Source organism: Pan paniscus, chromosome 3, assembly GCF_029289425.2.
Source record: "Pan paniscus chromosome 3, NHGRI_mPanPan1-v2.0_pri, whole genome shotgun sequence".
In the NCBI taxonomy this organism is placed as follows: domain Eukaryota; kingdom Metazoa; phylum Chordata; class Mammalia; order Primates; family Hominidae; genus Pan; species Pan paniscus.
The window spans coordinates 118,490,352-118,508,617 of NC_073252.2; the positions used below are offsets into that span (position 1 = coordinate 118,490,352).

An 18,266-nucleotide genomic window follows, 5' to 3' on the forward strand; every position below is an offset into this window, starting at 1 on the left:
TCCAAAAAAGACTAAAGAGGCCATGTGACCAGAGTGAGGTGGAGGGTGCTGGTGGAGTCAAAGAGAACAGAGTGGGAGGGTGAGGGCTGCAGGTCACCTGAGGTCTTTCAGACCACGATAAAACTGGTTTTCACTCTAAATGAGATGCACAGTCATGGGAAGGTTTGAGCAAATGAATACTATATTCATTTTACAAATATATAATCTGACTCAGGTTCTACAAAGATTACTCTTCATGAGACTGTTGGGAGCAAAGACAGAAGGAGAGAGAGCAGTTAAAAAGATATTGCAATATTCCAGGAGACTGAGATAAAGCTGTGGAGTTATGAGAAACGTTCAGACTCTGAACTTATTTTAACGTAGAACCAACTGGATATGCTACTGGATTAGATGTAGGGTGTGAGAGAATTAGAGAAATAAAGGTGACAATGAGAATTTAGAGATGGTGGTATGTTTGAAAAACAGGTAGATGCAAAGGCAGGAATTATAGGGTGTGAGTGAAAGCTGCATGGTAAACTGCTCAGAAAGATCTGGGTTTTGATCCTAGATCTTTTTTTTTTTCCTTTTTGGAGACAGAGTCTTGCTCCCTCGCCCAAGGTGGTGTGCAGTGGCACGATCTTGGCTCGCTGCAACCTTAAACTCTAGAATCTTGACTTGCTGTGAACTGCAGGCAAGTCACTCAACCTCAGTGAACCTCGACTTCTTCATATATATGCAAATAACACCTATATATTCCTGAGTTTTAGTGGAGATCAGAGAGAATATATGCAAACCATGGATCTCTGTGTATTTCCCATACTAGGACCTTAACTAGAATAATGGCTATCATTCATGGCTTAGGGGAAAAGAGGTGTCCAACATGAGGCTCAGATATGTGATTTGGGTTATTTGGGGATGGTACAGTCCTCAGAGATATGGGAAATCAAAAGGATCATGTTGAGAGATTAAGAAATCTGGGAGATCATGATTTCAGTTTGGAGTACAAGAGAGATGTCCTATAGGCAGTTGAAAATATCTGCCTAGGGTTCAAAAGAGAGACCTGGGCAGGAGAAAGAAAGATTTCAAAGTTATTGCTATAGGCATGCTGGGCCATTTGCACAGCCTCGAATGACTGTGCCTAAGAGGTTAAAGTAGTATTGATGAGTAACGTGTCATTTGGGCAAAACTGTAAAAAACTGATTATATATATATATATAAATTATATATATGTCCATTATATAAATTATATATATATATATGCCCATTTTATCATGGTTACCCAATTTGCCAACAAACTGGGTAACCATGATTAAATGAACAAACTTCTAGAAACACACAGCAATTACCAAAACTGACCCATGAAGAAATAGAAAAATTAAAAAGACCAATAAAGAGGTTGAATCAAATAAAAACCATACCAACAAGGAAAAGTCCAGGATCAGGTGGCTTCACTGATAAATGCTACCAAACATTTAAAGAAGAATTAATACCAATTCTGTACGTCTTTCAAAAAGACAGAAGAGGAGGAAACATTCCCCAACTCATTCTGTAAGGCTAGCATTAACTTAATAATAAAGTCAGACAAATATGTTATGAAAAAAGAAAACTACAGACCAAAATCTCTTATAAATTCAGATGCAAAAATCCTAAAACAAACAAACAAGCAAGCAAAATACTAACTGAATCTCAGAGCATATTAAAAGGGTTCTAAATCATGACCAATGGAGATTTATCTCAGGACTGCAACAGTGGTTTGAATAGGAAAATCAAACAAAGTAATACATCATACGAACAGAACAAAGGGAAAAAAAAACATAGTCATCTCAATTGATGCAGAAAAGGTATCTGAAAAACTCCAACATCCTCTCTTGATTAAAAAAATCCCTCAGAAAGCTAGGTAAAAAGGGAGATTTCTCAACAAAATAAAGGGCATTTATGAAAAACCCACTATATTCAATAGTGAAAGACTGAAAAAGAATGCAAAGAATAGACCCTTTCCTTATACCATATATAAGAGCTAAAACTATAAGACTCTTAGAGAAAACAAACAAACAAACAAAAAACAACAGAAGGACAAATCCCATGACCTTGGATTTGGCAATGAATTCTTAGATATAACACCAAAAACATGATCAAATAGAGAAAAAAAAATGCATAAAGGGCACTCCATCAACATTAAAAGGCCTTATGCATCTCAAGATATTTTCAACAAAGTGAAAAGAAAACCTACAGAATGAAAAAAATATTTGCATGTCATATATCTGATAAGAGCCTAATATCCAAAATTTAAAACCTCTTAAAAAGACAATACTATTTCAAAATGGGCAAAGGACTTGAAGAAACATTTCTCCAGAAAAGATATAGAAATGGTCAGGAAGCATATGGAAAGATGCTCACCATCATTAGTTCTTTGGGGAATGTAAATCAAAACCATGGTCAGATACTTCACACCCACCAAGATGGATAATTAAATAAAAAAAAAGTGTTGGCAAGAATGGGGAGAAATTGGAATCCTTGTGCATTGCTGATGGAAATGTAAAATGATGTCACTCCTGAGGAAAACAGTATGTCAGTTCCCGAAAAAGTTAAACAGAATTACCATATGCCTCAGCAATTCAATGCTAGGTACATACCCCAAATAATTGAAAACAGGTACTCAAATACTTGTATGCCCATGTTCACCACAGCACTATTCACAATAGTCATAAGGTAGAAAGAAGTGTCCAACAACAGATGAATGGATAAACAAATTGTGATATAAAAATATAATGGAATATCATTCAGCCATAAAAAGGAACGACCTACTGATACATGAGACAATGTGGATAAACCTTGAGAACATTATGCTTAATGAAAGAAGCCAGTCACAAAAGGTCACATATTGTATATTTCATTTATACGAAATATCTAGAATAGGTAAGTCTATAGAAGTGAAAGCAGATTGGTAGCTGTTAAGGGATGAGGGGAGTGAGGTGTAAATGTTTATTGGGTATGGAGTTTTATTTTGTGGCAATGAAAATATTTTGGAGTTAGAGAGGTGGTGCCTGTACAACATAGTCAATATACTAAACGTCACTGAACTGTTCACATTAAAATGATCAATTTTATATCATGTGAATTTCACCTCAATTTAAAAAAATGCAGCACCTTGGTAGGGTGACAGGGTAGAGAACACACACACTGGAGACTGCATGTAGATGAAACAGTGAAGGTCTGAGCTATGTGTTACAAGTAGACATGAAAACTAAGAGGAATTAATGAATCTGAGAGCTCTTTAAGAGGGAGAGAGATTGGAGTGGGGTGGGAAACGGTGACTTCTATCCACAATGAGTAGGTTAAGAGGACAAGATTTTGGAGCAAAGACAAACGGTTCTATACTGAGCAGTCTGCATTTCAGAAATGTTTAGGAGGCACTTAGAAATATGGATCTCTACACAGCAGATTAGTATGGGCTGCAAATGAAGATTTCAGAATTTTAAACACATCACAGAAATAAATGGGACGGAAGCAGATAGAAAAAAGTCAGCTTGTAACATCATAGTTTTAAAAAACATAACATGATGGTTCAATTCACCTAAGGAAATATCCAACAAAAGCATTCAGCATAGATAAAAGGATGGGTTAAATGTGATGGTAGAAAGATGTCCACATGCAGCTAGTATTTAATTTCTGGGCCGTATATCAGCTATTTGTGTCGCGGTACAATTAAACCATCTAAATAGGTTTTGCCTTTATGAAAATGCTTCCAATAAAAGCAGCAATGACTTAAACTAATTGAAATCACTGAACTAGGGCTGTAGCTCTGTTCAGTATAGAGCTTTATATGTGTGCATTTCTTCCTCTACAACTGTTTCTTTCCTTAAAAGAAGTGCACTGTTAATAAAGGTATTTTTATGAGTACGCCCACTGGGAGTACATTGTTGCCTTAACCTTACCACTGAAGTTTCATGAAAGGACAAGGAAAACATCTTGTGTTTGTGAGTTTCCTTTCATATGGACTGCTTACCCTATGCTGTATCCATTGGGACATGATGATGGATCTAAGTTCTGGAATTTCCCTCAATATTTAAGCAGAATTCTGCACTGTGCCATATCACACAGCACAGCTTTAATGTTTTTTCTTACATTGATTCCCTAACATCTGTGTCAATTCTCTGTCAACTGCCAATCCCGCACAAAAGAAGTGTTTTTTTTCCTCTAAATTGATCAATATTCAGATTAATTTTACTGTCAACAGTAGTATTTTTTCCTTTCAGAAATAATGTATGCTATGTCAAATAATTCCATTTCAATTCAAATGTCATAAGCAGAAAACCTAGACACTTAGTAACAGCATTATTTAACACAAAGGAGTTTATATGCATTTTTGAATTTTGTACATGTTTGGCTTTAACGAAGTAAATAATATGTTTGACCAGTCAAATCTCTGGTTTAACTGTCATTAATCAGTAAAGATTTGGCCAGACACATGAAAGCTGCCTCAAATCATCATGCATTTACACCTTGGAAGAACAACTCAACAGTATTAAAACAGGGTACAAGCATGCCTAAAAGAAAATCAGAATTTATTTGCTGCCAGTAAACCAAGATGAATAAAATGATTACAATGCAGTTACATGTATTATGCAAGAAAAAGCTATAAATAGCATAAGACATTAACAGGCGTAGGCACATTCCAGCAATGCAACACACACACACACACACATACACACACACACACACACACACACACACACACACACACACCCCTACTTTCTGTTATTGGAAGACACTATGGGGGAAAAAATCCAAACTCACATCACACTGAAAAGGCTTTTCTCCAGTGTGCGTCCTCTTGTGCTCATCCAGGCCTCGCTTCTGGCTGAAGGCCTTGCTGCACTCTGAGCACTTGTACGGCTTCTCCTGCAGTCAACAAAAAGAGACCACCAAAATTGCCAGTGAATGAATGAATGCAGAGTCCTCCATATTCAGGTGTGTGTTATGGGATCTACAGAATACTGCAGCAAATTTACAGGTATGCTGATATGGTTTGGCTGTGCCCCACCCAAATTTCATCTTGAATTGTAGTTCCCATAATCCCCATATGTCATGGGAAGGACCTGATGGGAGGTAATTGAATCATGGGGCTGGTTACCCCTATGCTGTTCTCATGATAGTGAGTGAATTCTCACAAGATCTGATGGTTTTATACGGGGCTTTTCCCACTTTGCTCCATGCTTCTCTTTCCTGCCGCCATGTGAAGAAGGATGAGTGAGCTTCCCCCTTCCACCATGACTGTAAGTTTCCTGAGCTCTCCCCAGCCATGCAGAACTGTAGTGTCAATTAAACCTCTTTCCTGTATAAATCACCCAGTCTCAGGTATTTCTTCATAGTGGTGTGAGAACAAACTAATACAGGTGCTATGAGCAATTTTATATTTTCAGGAGAAATAGGAATAACCCACATCTGTCAGACACTGAAAATGACTAGCTCAAGGCAGTTCAGTTTCAACATTGGATTGTGCTACATTTCCTCCAATGATGTCCTGTCTTTGCAATGCTGGACGCTGGATGGTTGCTGTGATGTAACTACTTACACTTCTAGGTCATTTCTTTTGGTTTATGGGTACCATAAAAATATACTGAGATACTCAGGGCATTATGAATGAAGAAAGTTTGAGAACCCTTGATCTAGAGGGTACAAATTGTTTACTTTCTAAGAGGAATTCCTAGAAATAAAAACTTTAGAACTAAATTTTCTACAGATTTTGGGGGATAAGTTTAAAAATAAATCAACTGTGATTTATGTATTTCCTTTTTGTTGTTGCGATGGAGTCTCCCTCTGTCACCTAGGCTGGAGTGCAGTGGCACGACCTTGGCTCACTGCAACCTCTGCCTCCCTAGTTCAAGCAATTCTCCTGCCTCAGCCTCCTGAGTAGCTGGTACTACAGGCACCTGCTGCCATACCCAGCTATTTTTTTTTTTTTGTATTTTTAGTAGAGATGGGGTTTCACCATGTTGACCAGGCTGGTCTCAAACTCCTGACCTCAAATTATCCACATGCTTTGGCCTCCCAAAGTGCTGAGATTACAGGTATGAGCCACCGCACCTGTGTTTTCATTTCTATTACCTCATCTTTTTCCAGTAGGATGTTCTTTTATAAAATCTAAATTACATTTTTAAATGAGGCATTTTTATTATAAAAACAATAAAGAAAACTTAAGGCAAAGAAGTATCTCAAATGAAGAGAAAAAATAATTTAGAATTCCTTAGCCTTCTTTGATACCAGGAACTTAGTCATCTAAGTTTTATCACCATCTTTTTATCACCATCTTTTTAGCCCGGATTAATTGTGAAAGAAATTAATTAATATTATTCCATTCCAACAGCTTGCAAGTTACTACTTAGTGCATCATCAAAAAGTTTCGTTCAGATTTAGGTAAATTTGCAGTGAGATCCATTTTTTAAATCAAATATATCTTCAAAAATATTGCTATAAACATTCTTGGGCTGGGCATGGTGGCTCATGCCTGTAATCCTAGCACTTTGGGAGGCCAAGGCGGACGAATTGTCTGAGGTCAGCAGTTTGAGACCAGCCTGGCCAACATGGTGAAACCCCATCTCTACTAAAAATACAAAAGTTAGCTGGGCATGGTGGCGGGCACCTGTAATTCCAGCTACTCGGGAGGCTGAGGCAGGAGAATCGCTTGAACCCAGGAGGCGGAGGTTGCAGTGAGCCAAGATGACTCCATTGCACTCCAGCCTGGGCGACAAGAGCAAAATTCCCTCTCAAAAAGAAAACAAAAACATTTTTGAAGTGAGATAGTGTATGCATGTTTCTTGTTAACAAGTTGTATTTATATTTTCTCTCTAGTATCAAAAAATCTATAACTTTTTTGCAGACCTATAAAAAACAGTATGTAAATAACCAGAGAGACATACATCTGCCCACCAACTAGCCTAAGAAGTCCAACCTTTTCAATACAAGTGCTGCTCTCAATTGCCTCCTCCCCCACCACCTGCAGCACTCTCCCATCTCCTCAGGGATGACAGCTTCCTCAGATATGTTAAGTACCATTCCCTTGCCTTTCTCTATATTGTTACTACCTATGTATGGATGGAACCTTAAGATAGAGTATTATTTTGCCATTTGAAAGTATGTAAATACTATCATTCCATATCCACTTTTTGTGTGTGTTCTGTTGAGATGTACTTTATCATTGTTCAACGTTATCCTCACAGGTTTCTAGTCCTCGCTTTCATTTTTGTGAACATATGTAGCTCATATTTACTAATTTTCAATGTTGGGCCATATGACATTAAATAGCTGTATACCACAATTTATTTATATACATTCTCCAGTGATGGATAGCTAAGTAATTCCCAGTTGTTCACTCTTATAAATAATGTTCCTCCAAAAAATCTTGTACACTTGAATATAGGTGAAAGCAATTCTCTAAGGGATGTGTACCTAGATGTGGGACTGAATCTTCAACTTTTCTATGAATAAACAAATAACTCTGCAAAGTTAATAAACCAAGCTAATAAACCATTTTATACTCCAATATCCACTGTATCCTTGTGATTCTATGACTTTATTTTAGATGTTTTGAGACTTTCATTAGGTATGTAAGTATATACAAATTTTAAACTATTATGCTATTGGAAAATAGAACCTTTTATCATTTTGACATGACCTTTTCTATCTGTAATAATTCTTTTTTACCTTGAAATTAATATGACTGCAATATAGCTATAAAAGCTTTTTAAAATTAGTATTTGCCTGCTATACTCATCTTTTTGCTTTCAAACAGCCTATATCCTTATGTATGGGGAGTGACTTTTATAAACAGCATATGACTAGATTTTTTTAACCCAAACATTTTGTGATCCAAAGATTACTTCTGTCTAAGATGGCAAGTTTTGCCTCTTTACAAATTTGTGATTACTGATATACTTGACTATATTTCCAACATTTATTTTGTGCACTACTATTATCCTATTTGCTTTACAAGTTTTTCCCATATATTTTATTACATGTTTTAGATTGATCCTTTCCCCTGGTACTACTTTGAAAGTTATTATCTCTATTTCTTTCCTTTTAATGGTTATCCTTAAAATATTTTACTTTGTATGTTTAAAACTAAAGTTTATCCATATGTTTTATCTCCTACTGAATAATACAGGTACTGTAGAATGATCCTCTTACACGTTAGTATTTTATTTATATCTTGATTTTTAATGCTTGTCTTAGTCATTTTGAGCTGCCGTAACAAAATACCATAGACTGGGTCACTATAAACAACAGACATTTATTTCTCACCATTCTGGAGGCTAGAAGTCTAAGGTCAGGGTGTCAGCCTAGCCAGGTTCACATGAGGGCCCTTTTCTGGGTTGTGAATTCCCTGTCCTCACATGGTGGAAGGAAAGTACTCTGGTCTCTTCAGCTCCTTATAAGCGCACTAATCCCATTCATGACAGCTATACCCTCATGACCCTATCAGCTCCCAAAGGTCCCACTCTCTAATACCATCACACTGATGGTTAGGATTTCACATAAGAATTTGGGGAGAATGCAAATATTCAGTCTATTGCAATGCCTAATATGAAATCATTATCATTTTATATAATCAACGTGATTTAGCTTTACACATGATTAACAATTTCTTTACTTTTCAGGCTTTTTTATGTATCTGATTTTCCAAGGATCTGTTGGTGGCAAATTGTTTTTGACTGAATATGACTACTTTTCTCATTTGTTGTTGAATGAAAGTCTACAAATCCAATGAGATATATAATAGACTCATTTTATTCTTCATATTTCTTAATATCTCTTTAACGTTTCCATCTCTTTCTGCTGTACTCTAATTTCTTAAAGTCAATTGATTTTAAAAATCAGTTGATCAATTCTCTTTTCAGCTTGCTGTTTAATGGGACCCTAGGGCTTTTAATTTCTGTTATCATATTTTTAACCTTTAGAAGTTTTATTTGCTTATTTCCCAATTCCATTTTTGATACAATCTCATTTTTCTCATAAGGAACACATGTTGTTTATGCCTATTTGAAAATATTCTAGGCATTTATATAATTTACTTTATCTGATAAAGCATTATCTTAAGATGTCTGGAAGTCTAGTTCTCTTTTTTGTGGTTTCTCCTGTCTCCTGCTCATGGCTTTTGTTTCCTTGGGTGTCTGGGATTTGAAATCGTGAGCACACGTTTGGTGGTCTTTATCTGTTAAAATCCTGTGACCCCTAGGTTGAGGGTAAGTCCCTCCAGACAGCATTTGTGTTTGCTGCTGCCAGGCACTCTGGGATGCTATCAATCAAAGACTGTTTTAAGTTGATTTATTGCCTTAGGGTTTTCTGGTGAGGCAGATATTGTAAGTCTGAACTCCATACTTGAGGGAAGGATTGCGGTTATAAACTCTAAGAAGAAAGCTTTCCCTAGCCAGCAATTACTCCAAAACAGTTAAATGTCTCAAGTACCAACCTTTACCAAAGGCAGATTATGTCTAGTCCCCAATTTTATTTTGAGCATAGCATTTCTAGAGTCCAAGAATAATAGTGGTATGGGATTCCATCTTGCCCTATAATCTGAACATACAGTTTGTCTCATTTTCCCTGACACCATGAAAAATCAAGTCTTGAGATCACCAACACTGGCAAACACCCTGCAGGTGCTGCATCCTCAACTTGAACTTATCACTCACTTTCAGCTCCATTTTTGTTCATTGAATCCTGAGGGCTATCATTACTTTTTTTAGAAGTTCAGATGTTTTCTGTTTGCTTTGCTTTATCCAGCATTAATAAGTGCTCCTTATAGGGCCTTTTTTTCCGGGATATGGAGTATCTACCATGTTGCCAGAAATGAAAGTAACTATGTGTGTAATTTTAAAGATGTAAAAAAATATGTTTAATGAGTCTTCCCCAGTCATCAGGAAAAATGTTCAATTTTCTTTGCAGTCCAAAAAATATAATGTGCTTTCCCCTCTAGTCTGAATAAACATAATGTCTTTTCACAACTTCAAATATTTCTTCAAATATTCCACAGTTTTTCAAAAACTTGAAAATGAAAAGGTAGTTTTAAGTATTTGGATCAGAATTTGTTTGAAGTTGCTGGGATTTCTTATTAAGGCTTGTATTATATCCAAATATTCTACTTAAACTTTTATTTTAAAAAAACATACAAAGACATTATTATGAAGTATATGAGAAGAAACAAAAAGCTTAATCCATACACTTTACTTGTAAGAACAGAAGTTGTGAAGACATGATGGGCATGGCACCATGGCAGCTGCCAATGACAGGTGAGGGTTTTGCAGAGAACATCCTAAGACAGAACTGTCAAAATGCCACCCTAAGAGCAAGAAGAGGTATCAGGGAAGAAAAGGCAATGAAAATCAAGACCTGGGCACCAAAGATTAAGAACAACCCTTTTACTCCTTCCCAAATTTCCTCTTAGGAGACACTATCTGGGTGAGTATCCTAGACATTGCTCATACAGATGCTTAAAAGACTGGCTCCCTGCTAGTATACTGAGATTCTGGTGAGGCATGAGGGCTTTGTAGTTATCACAAGAGATTTAAAAATGCAAACACGTATTAATCATTGCCTTAGCTGAATAAATAATGTCTTATATACTTACACACACACGTTATCCACTCACATATTGATACTTTTCACGTTTATACATGCTATTGCTGATTAATTTAATATACTTCACTTACAAATGTCGCTGAAATTATATTACCTTTCCTTATTTTCTCCTTCACAATATACTACAAGTACAACAACCATGTATTTATATATGCTTGTTGGCAGAAAAGTAAAGGATAAAATGTGTAGTGTTAGAAAGGTTCTTCCAATTAAAGAAGTTTGAAGAGAAATCCATTTGATTAAGTAGTTTTCAATCTGCCTGGACTCCCTCTTCTCTACCTAGAACCATTTAAAGCCAGGGAGTCTGGGGTTTTGCCCTAAGAGAAGCACATGAAGGCCCCACGATCATATTTCTATGTTAGTCTGGCAAGAAAGGCTCTCTGTCATAACTAAGTATATTAACAGGCAGCTGTGTTTGTCCTTCAAATGCCTCTCTTCTTCATCCCAGATCTTACACAGAGCCTGCACTATTCCTGAAGATATCACAAGAAGATACATAATTCATGGCAGATACTAGTCAGACTGTCTATAGTGCTCCTTGAAGGAACTTCTAATGCCTACCATGGAAAAGGATTCCAATTTATAGTGAATGTCATCAAAGCAAGTCTTGGAGAATTCTTGCTCTAGTAAATGGCTCTTATACTAGAGGCAGAGCCAAGAGGTCATAGGCCACTCACCTCTAAAGTTAAGAGAACCAAATAAACCAAAATAGAAGAAAATAAATGCATTTTCTTTCTCAGAGAGTAAACCCTCACATAGACCCTCCCTTACTAATTTCTTTTCATTACCCCTAATAAGCCATGCCAAAGAAATACCAATCAGAACATGGTCAACACAGTTAGAAGAACAGGCTGAGTGGTACAGGGGATAAGATTGGAGAGGCACTGACTTCTGTTCCTGCTCCTTTCTTTGAACATTGTGAAAAAAAAAAAAAAAAAACTTCATTGCCTCTAGAGCCTTCCTGAGTGGAATATGTAGTATAAATTATACACTTTAACTCATTAGCTGAATTTCAGTAGAGAAAGAATGATTAGGTTCTTGATTAATTCTGTTTCTGAATGATTACATAGTTTAACTGACAAATAGCTTGTCCTTTGTCATCACAACTTGGGAATCATTACTAAATGGAGGCAATGTATTTGTCAGTTAAACTGTGTAATCTATTAGAGGCAGAATTAATCAGGAGTCTCATCAGTCTAGCTTTAATCAAACAATACTTGGCAGAATTCATTCAAAAGGTAGGATTTACACAGCTCTATGTGCTGCACCTTGTAATCTAGGTAATAAAAAGTCGTATTTTGTGTAGTTAATGCCCACCTATATAAAAGAACAGTATCTTCAAATGTTACTTTTTTTGATAAGATAAACTGAATTAATAAATCTCAACATCATCTGAGAGGGTTCTACAGAAACAAAGTTAAATTTTAGATAAACTTTGGAGGACTCTGAACATGAAGTCCTTAGAAATAGAAATTGATTAGAAGCTTTCTTTTAGTTGAGCTAAGAATTCCTGACTAAAAGATTAGAGGTATGACCCCATCAGACAGGCTACCAAGGATAAGGATGGGTCAACCTCGGATCCCTGGATGGATCCATCCCAGAATGGATCACAGGTGGATGATCCACACACAGTAGGTACATAATCCAAAGATTTCCTGTGGTTGCTGTCTATGGTTTACATTAGACCACAATCAAATAAAATGGAAAATAAAACCGGTGAGCTCTTTCTCTTATAGTCAGAGGCCAAAGTAAAGGTGTCACAAAATCATAGAATGATGCTTAATATGTTCTCTTTCATGACAGTGATAGCTGACTCTACTGAAATTGAGAAAGGGAAACTTGTAGGCAATGAAAGAAAACAGGAAGACTAGTGAGCATGGTGAGGACTGTCAGAGCCTGTGGTCTTCTGAACATATATAATCATGGGTTTCCTTAGGAGAAGGTTCAACTTGCGAGTGAAACACTAGCTCCTCTGTGGTTATATCTTCTGTGAATGCACTAGGGATACACCTTTTCTCTATTTGTCTTGCTCAAAGCTGTAATAAAGCCACAGTGTACGCACTTAATGAAATAATTTCCATGTGACCAACCTGGATTTCATATAAAATTTAGAGAAGCTTATCAAAGAGGAATCAGATGTGGAAGACAGTCTTTGTCTCTCTCTCACACACACAGACAGACATTTTAGGACTTAAAGGGTATGCATACCTTTTGTTCCAAATTAATTTTGTTTGGCTACTTTTTCTAGATTAGATTATTTTATAGCCATTAATGTTTACTCTATTAAAACTCACAAAAATGACATATTTCATCAGATAATTATTTCCTATTTCTAAATTTAAAAGAAAATCTAAAAAATTCATAAGGGACTCTCACTAAGGAGAGACCTTGAGAACACCACATCATCAATTTACACTTAGACCTTTCTGCAAAAGTGGAACATTTTAATGCCTTTAATTTTATATCATTGATTTTAGAGAAGTTTGCCTTACCAAAAATGTTAAAAACAAAGGTTCAGCTGAAAGCAAAATAGTGTTTCATTTAAAAAAATCCATGAGGCACAGATTTGGTGTGAATTTCTTAAATATGAAATTTCTAGATAAACTAAATTTTATAAATTCCTAGTTTCCCATCTTCTCAGCTGCTACCATAGTGGCTGATCTGTCAGACACATTACAAACTGTGGCATAGATGACACTGACTTGTAAACAAAAAAGGCTTGAGTTATATTTTTAAAAGATGTGGGGCAGGTTTACTTAACCCTCAAACTTTCTCTTCTGCAAAATGTCTCACTAATTTCCACTGTGGAATATGGAGCCTCAACTGTGAGGAAGATCACAGACAGTCAGTTGTTGACTTTCTAGCCTGTACTAAGAAACTATTTGCCAAACTTTCCTTAGACAAGGCACAGAGTACTTAAACTCCCCACTGTGGTCCAGAGCAAGGTTTCTGGATCTCAGCAAAAGGGCCAGATAATTCTTTGGTGTGAGGACTGTCCTGTGCACCCACTAGATGTCAGTAGTACACCCTTCCCCATTCCATCTTCCACCCAGTTGTGACAACCCAAAATATCTCCCGACATTGCCAAACGTCCCCTGGGGGGCAAACCACAGAAACACTATAGACAGTGCTTCTCAAACCATCTGTAATTAAAGACTTTTTTCCCAGTCTGTTGCAGAGTGATGCTTTTATAAAGTACACTAAAAATGAATTACTAGAAAAATTATCATGCACTTGAATGTCACAGCAATGCCAAAATGCTGTAAGAGTTCTAAACACTTCCTCACGGTTTCTTTATTTATCATAGACCAGAAATAAAGAGTTTGTGGGCTGCCACTGGTCTGCGAGCCACACTTTTGAAAAGCACTGGTCTAGAATGAAAATATCTTTGATCTTAGGATGCCCATAATTCAATTTTATCATAATCTAGATGAACAAATTCTGCAATAGACCTTATATAAAGATGCCTACCGTCATAATTACACTTACACCTTGAATTAGATATAATTTTAATTTTACATATAAAAATTCAAGTTTTATGGCTAGGGTAGTGAGGAAGTTATAAATGGAAAAAAAAAATTAATACTTGTTGAACTTGGCTGGGGCTACTTGGGGATTCATTATCCTATTCTCTGCTTCTGTAGATTTCATATTTTTCTCCTAAAAAGTTAAATTTGTTTTTCTAAAAGCTGCTTTCATGCTATTCTAAAACTTAAAAATATCGCCATTATCCTTCTGCATCAAGGGTTTTGTCTTTCTCTATCTAGGGGAACTATTTTTGATATCAGGAAGATGGATCGTGTAAACATTAAACCATCTCAGAAGTCAGAAACTGTGTCTTGTATGCCTGCTTTGAGACAATCCAGCGCTCCAGGGACTGGCCTCACTGTGAGCCACAAAAACGCAGACTGGTGAGCAGTAGATTCCCAAAACCTGTCCCTTCTCTCCCCAACCCCAGCATAGCCAAGCTGTTCACATGTGTCTGGAGTAAAGGGCTTCTTGTACTCTTATATGACAGGGTATGTGTATAACTGGGCCAACATCTGTACTTCATATGGCAATCCCACAACAGATCCTCCAAGAATAAAAGAGAACTACAGACAGGGGCCTGTGGTGGCCCTGACCACTGATCAGAGGTCAGACTGATGTGTGCTCCTCACCACGGCAGAGGCTGTGAAACCCATGCTGTGATTTTCGGAGTCCTCCACTTTTCTAGGAGTCAGGTAAGATTAGTAATCTTCCCTTAGCATGATGGGCTTTGAGACCAAAAGATGACTACTTGCTTCTATAAACCAAATTCACAACAGAATCGTGGGTGAAATTTAGAGGAGGGCTTGCAAGTGTGGCCCCATGGGTTTCTATTACACACAGCTGAGGGAACAGAGCTACAGCCCACAGTACGGCATGCCATATATCTAACAGTTCCTCTTAATGGGCCCCTTTCTGAAAGTGCATGTGCCACCAGCTGCATACAATCAAAATGCATTGAGTTTCCCTCTAACAAGCAGCCTTGCTTAGAAAACTTCTTTTACAGATGTTTATAGCTTTTGTGGCTTTTTATTCACCGTCTTATTTTTACAGCCAGTGTGATCTTTCAACATATGACAAAACATACCCATGGCCTAGTAAACAATGCATCTAAAAATTATAACTCTTAGGAAGCTAGGAGAATATTTAAAGCAGGTTTCTATATAACACATCCATAATTGGTTTTGCATTGTAGCCAATGAAAAACACACTTCTATAAATTAGGAAAATGAATTGCACAAGCAACACATAGAACACTAAAAACAAGCACAGTGAATAGGATACAATTTTTATATTAAAGTGTTGCATACAGTCTTTAAATAGAAACAAGGAGGCACCTGGTCCCTTTTAATTAATCCACTCTGAGGCCCACAGAATAGTGTGTATAAATGAAATGGCTGGGCAGCCAGAAAGTCCTGTCACTTGCATAGAGGTGTTAAAAGAGCTTATCTGGCATAAAGCATGCAAAGAATCATCCAAACCAGCTCAAAAGCCTTGTTTTCCTGGGGCTGCAGGGGTGACTCAAACTAGTCCATTTGGAATCGTGAGACAAAACTGATGAAACTAAACTTTTCCCTAATATTCTCCTAATTTCTAGTCCAGCGGACTTCAACCCTGCCTGCACATTTAAACCACCTAGGGATCTTTTTAAAAACATTGATGCCTAGGGCCCACCTTCAGCCTGATTTAACTAGTTTGGGTAGGGACAGGCACTAGCTTTTTAAAAGCTCCCAAGGTACCTCTAATGCACAACCAGAAGTGAGAACTTCTGATCTAGTTCACCATCCTCTACCATAAGCATTGTAATGATAATAAAAATGACAAAAACAGCATCAGTAAGAACTCCTACTCTTTCTACTACTACTATTATACTCTACCACCCCGACACTGCTGCCTATGTTCACAAACTGCCTACTTTCTGCTGGCTGGCAAAGTGCTAAGAAATTTAGAGACTGTTTTCCCATTTAGTTGTTAAGCAATGCTGCAAATTTGCTATGGTTATTCTCACTTTACAATGAAGAAACATTTGTTTAAAAACGTGATCAAGGTTATTGTAAGGCAATGGCTGTGCTTTGGTAAAGGATAGGTCGAGGTAAACATCCAGAGTGACTCAGCGAGTCTACAGTGCAGGTGTAGAACTCCACTTGTTATCACAGCCATGTAGCCGTAACATGGGAAGGCCATCACTTGGCTCTAAGCCACTATTATCTGTAAAAGGTATAATTGCCCTGTTGACAGGCTCAGCTCAACATGGCTTGACATGGTGGGCACGTGGGTGCCCAGAGAAAGAGAGAGACAGAGCTGTCCGTCTTTGCAGAGGGACAGAGGGGAGCCAGGACATGTTCGGCTTGCTTGTGGCCAAAGAGAGAAAGAGTTAAGCCACTGACCCTGAAGGCAAGGGAGAGCTGGCTACGCAGCTGTGTATGGGGGCTGCTGGACTAAGCAGCCAAGACAGGGTGGACAGTGTGAGAAAGCTGTTGATGAGAGCTGCTGCTGAATAAAATCATCTTTCACCTGCCTACGATCCCCCAAGTGTTCTTTCTGCTCATCCACCCACTCCCTCGAACCTCAGCACGGATCAGAACCTGACCCTGGGCGTGACATTTGGCGTAGTCATGAACCTGACAGTTACACAATCAGAGAGAGCAGAACAAAAAATAAGGCACTTGTAATCCCAGGCCTGTGTCTTGGGTGACTCTGCTTCCTACCAAAGCCTCTTCCCTAGTCTATATCACTGCTAGCAGAACCCTGATTCTATTTGGGTGTTGCCTTCTGCTTGGTTAAGCACCCTGGAGGAGGACCCTCCCCAGCCCAGCCAAAAGAGTGACCCTTGATCAGGCTAAGCCTTGGCTCCACACTTCCTACACATTGTTATCACCCGAAGAGCTTCAAAAAATGCTGATGCCTACCCCCAGAGATTGTGATTTCATGGTCTGAGGTATGGCCTGGGCTTTGGCAGTTTTGAAATATTCCCTGGTGATTCTGATTTGCAGACGCATTTGGGGACTGATGGGCTAACCCAATGACAGCAATTCCATTTCCCGTGCAGTGATGGGTTTAGCTTAGAGCATGCGACCTGACTGCGATTACTGAGAAGAGAAGGTAAGTCTATGGGAGATTCTGGAAAAGCCCTCTTCTGCCTGTTGATACAGACCACATAAGGAGAGGCTGCTGGAGCTGCTGCAGCCATGTGCTGAGCATGCGAGGAGCTGGCTGAGGACAGCAGGAGACATGAGAAAAGCTGGGGCCGCTAACGACCCTGTTGAGCTATTAACCAACCACGGATGGCCCTTCCTCTGAAATTCTTGTCATGTGACTTAATATAAATCCTCATCCTTTAAGGCCCTTTCAGTTGGGCTTTTGGTTAGTTTGGGATAAAAATCATCCTACTGCCTACATCTTCCCAATCATTACACCATATTCTAATGGCCCTATCCTAGTGACACAGAATACTTCTAGCTTACATTGAAGCATAGCACTGACAATGAACGAAAAATTCAAAGTCAGTGACTGGCTATTAAAAATGAAAATACACAACACAGTCTAAGAATCCTGACTCTAAAAATGGGAATGAGTTATTTTACACAGCAACATTTTTCTTACATACATAATGAGAGTTACAAAGGAAGCCGAAAAAAATCTGCTGATAAGAATTCTGAGAACAACGTACTTGTGCATTGTAAAGAATGTCCTTTGTAATCCTTGAAAGAAAAGGAATGCTGGTTAAGTGAAAGAGTGTTATTATTTAAATTATCTAATGGGAAATTACTTCTTTCCCTGCATAATGACTAAGTGTTTAGATTTTATTTTAATCTTACAAAAGAAGAATAATCATATGAAAAGGAAAATTTTGTTACAAGAAAAAAGTTATGCCCACCATCTTAAAAAATTATGATGCAAACTTCGAAAAATCAATTCGAAAAGAAAATATAAGGAAGTACAAATGAAAGAGAAAGAAATATAAGGGAAGTAAATATGACAAAAAATATAGAAGATATACAGAAAATATAAAAACATACATATACACACACTTATGCCGACTGATATATATAGTGTCCAAGGCAAAAATGTTGAGTTTCAAATAACATTCAGAATGGAAGTCAACTAAGAGAACAATAAATTGT

At 37.6% G+C, this 18,266-nt stretch overlaps 1 protein-coding gene across 5 annotated transcripts in view; it reads right to left on the bottom strand.

Moving 5' to 3' along the window:
* The window catches only part of PRDM5 (PR/SET domain 5), a 230,660-nt gene that overhangs the window by 13,656 nt on the left and 198,738 nt on the right, over window positions 1–18,266 (bottom strand). For all 5 annotated transcript variants that reach the window (XM_034959083.3, XM_034959084.3, XR_010112017.1 and 2 more), the window contains one exon: window positions 4,777–4,881. In XM_034959083.3, coding sequence (XP_034814974.1) covers window positions 4,777–4,881 — 105 coding nt within the window. Of the gene's footprint in view, window positions 1–4,776; window positions 4,882–18,266 lie in introns of those variants that run through there.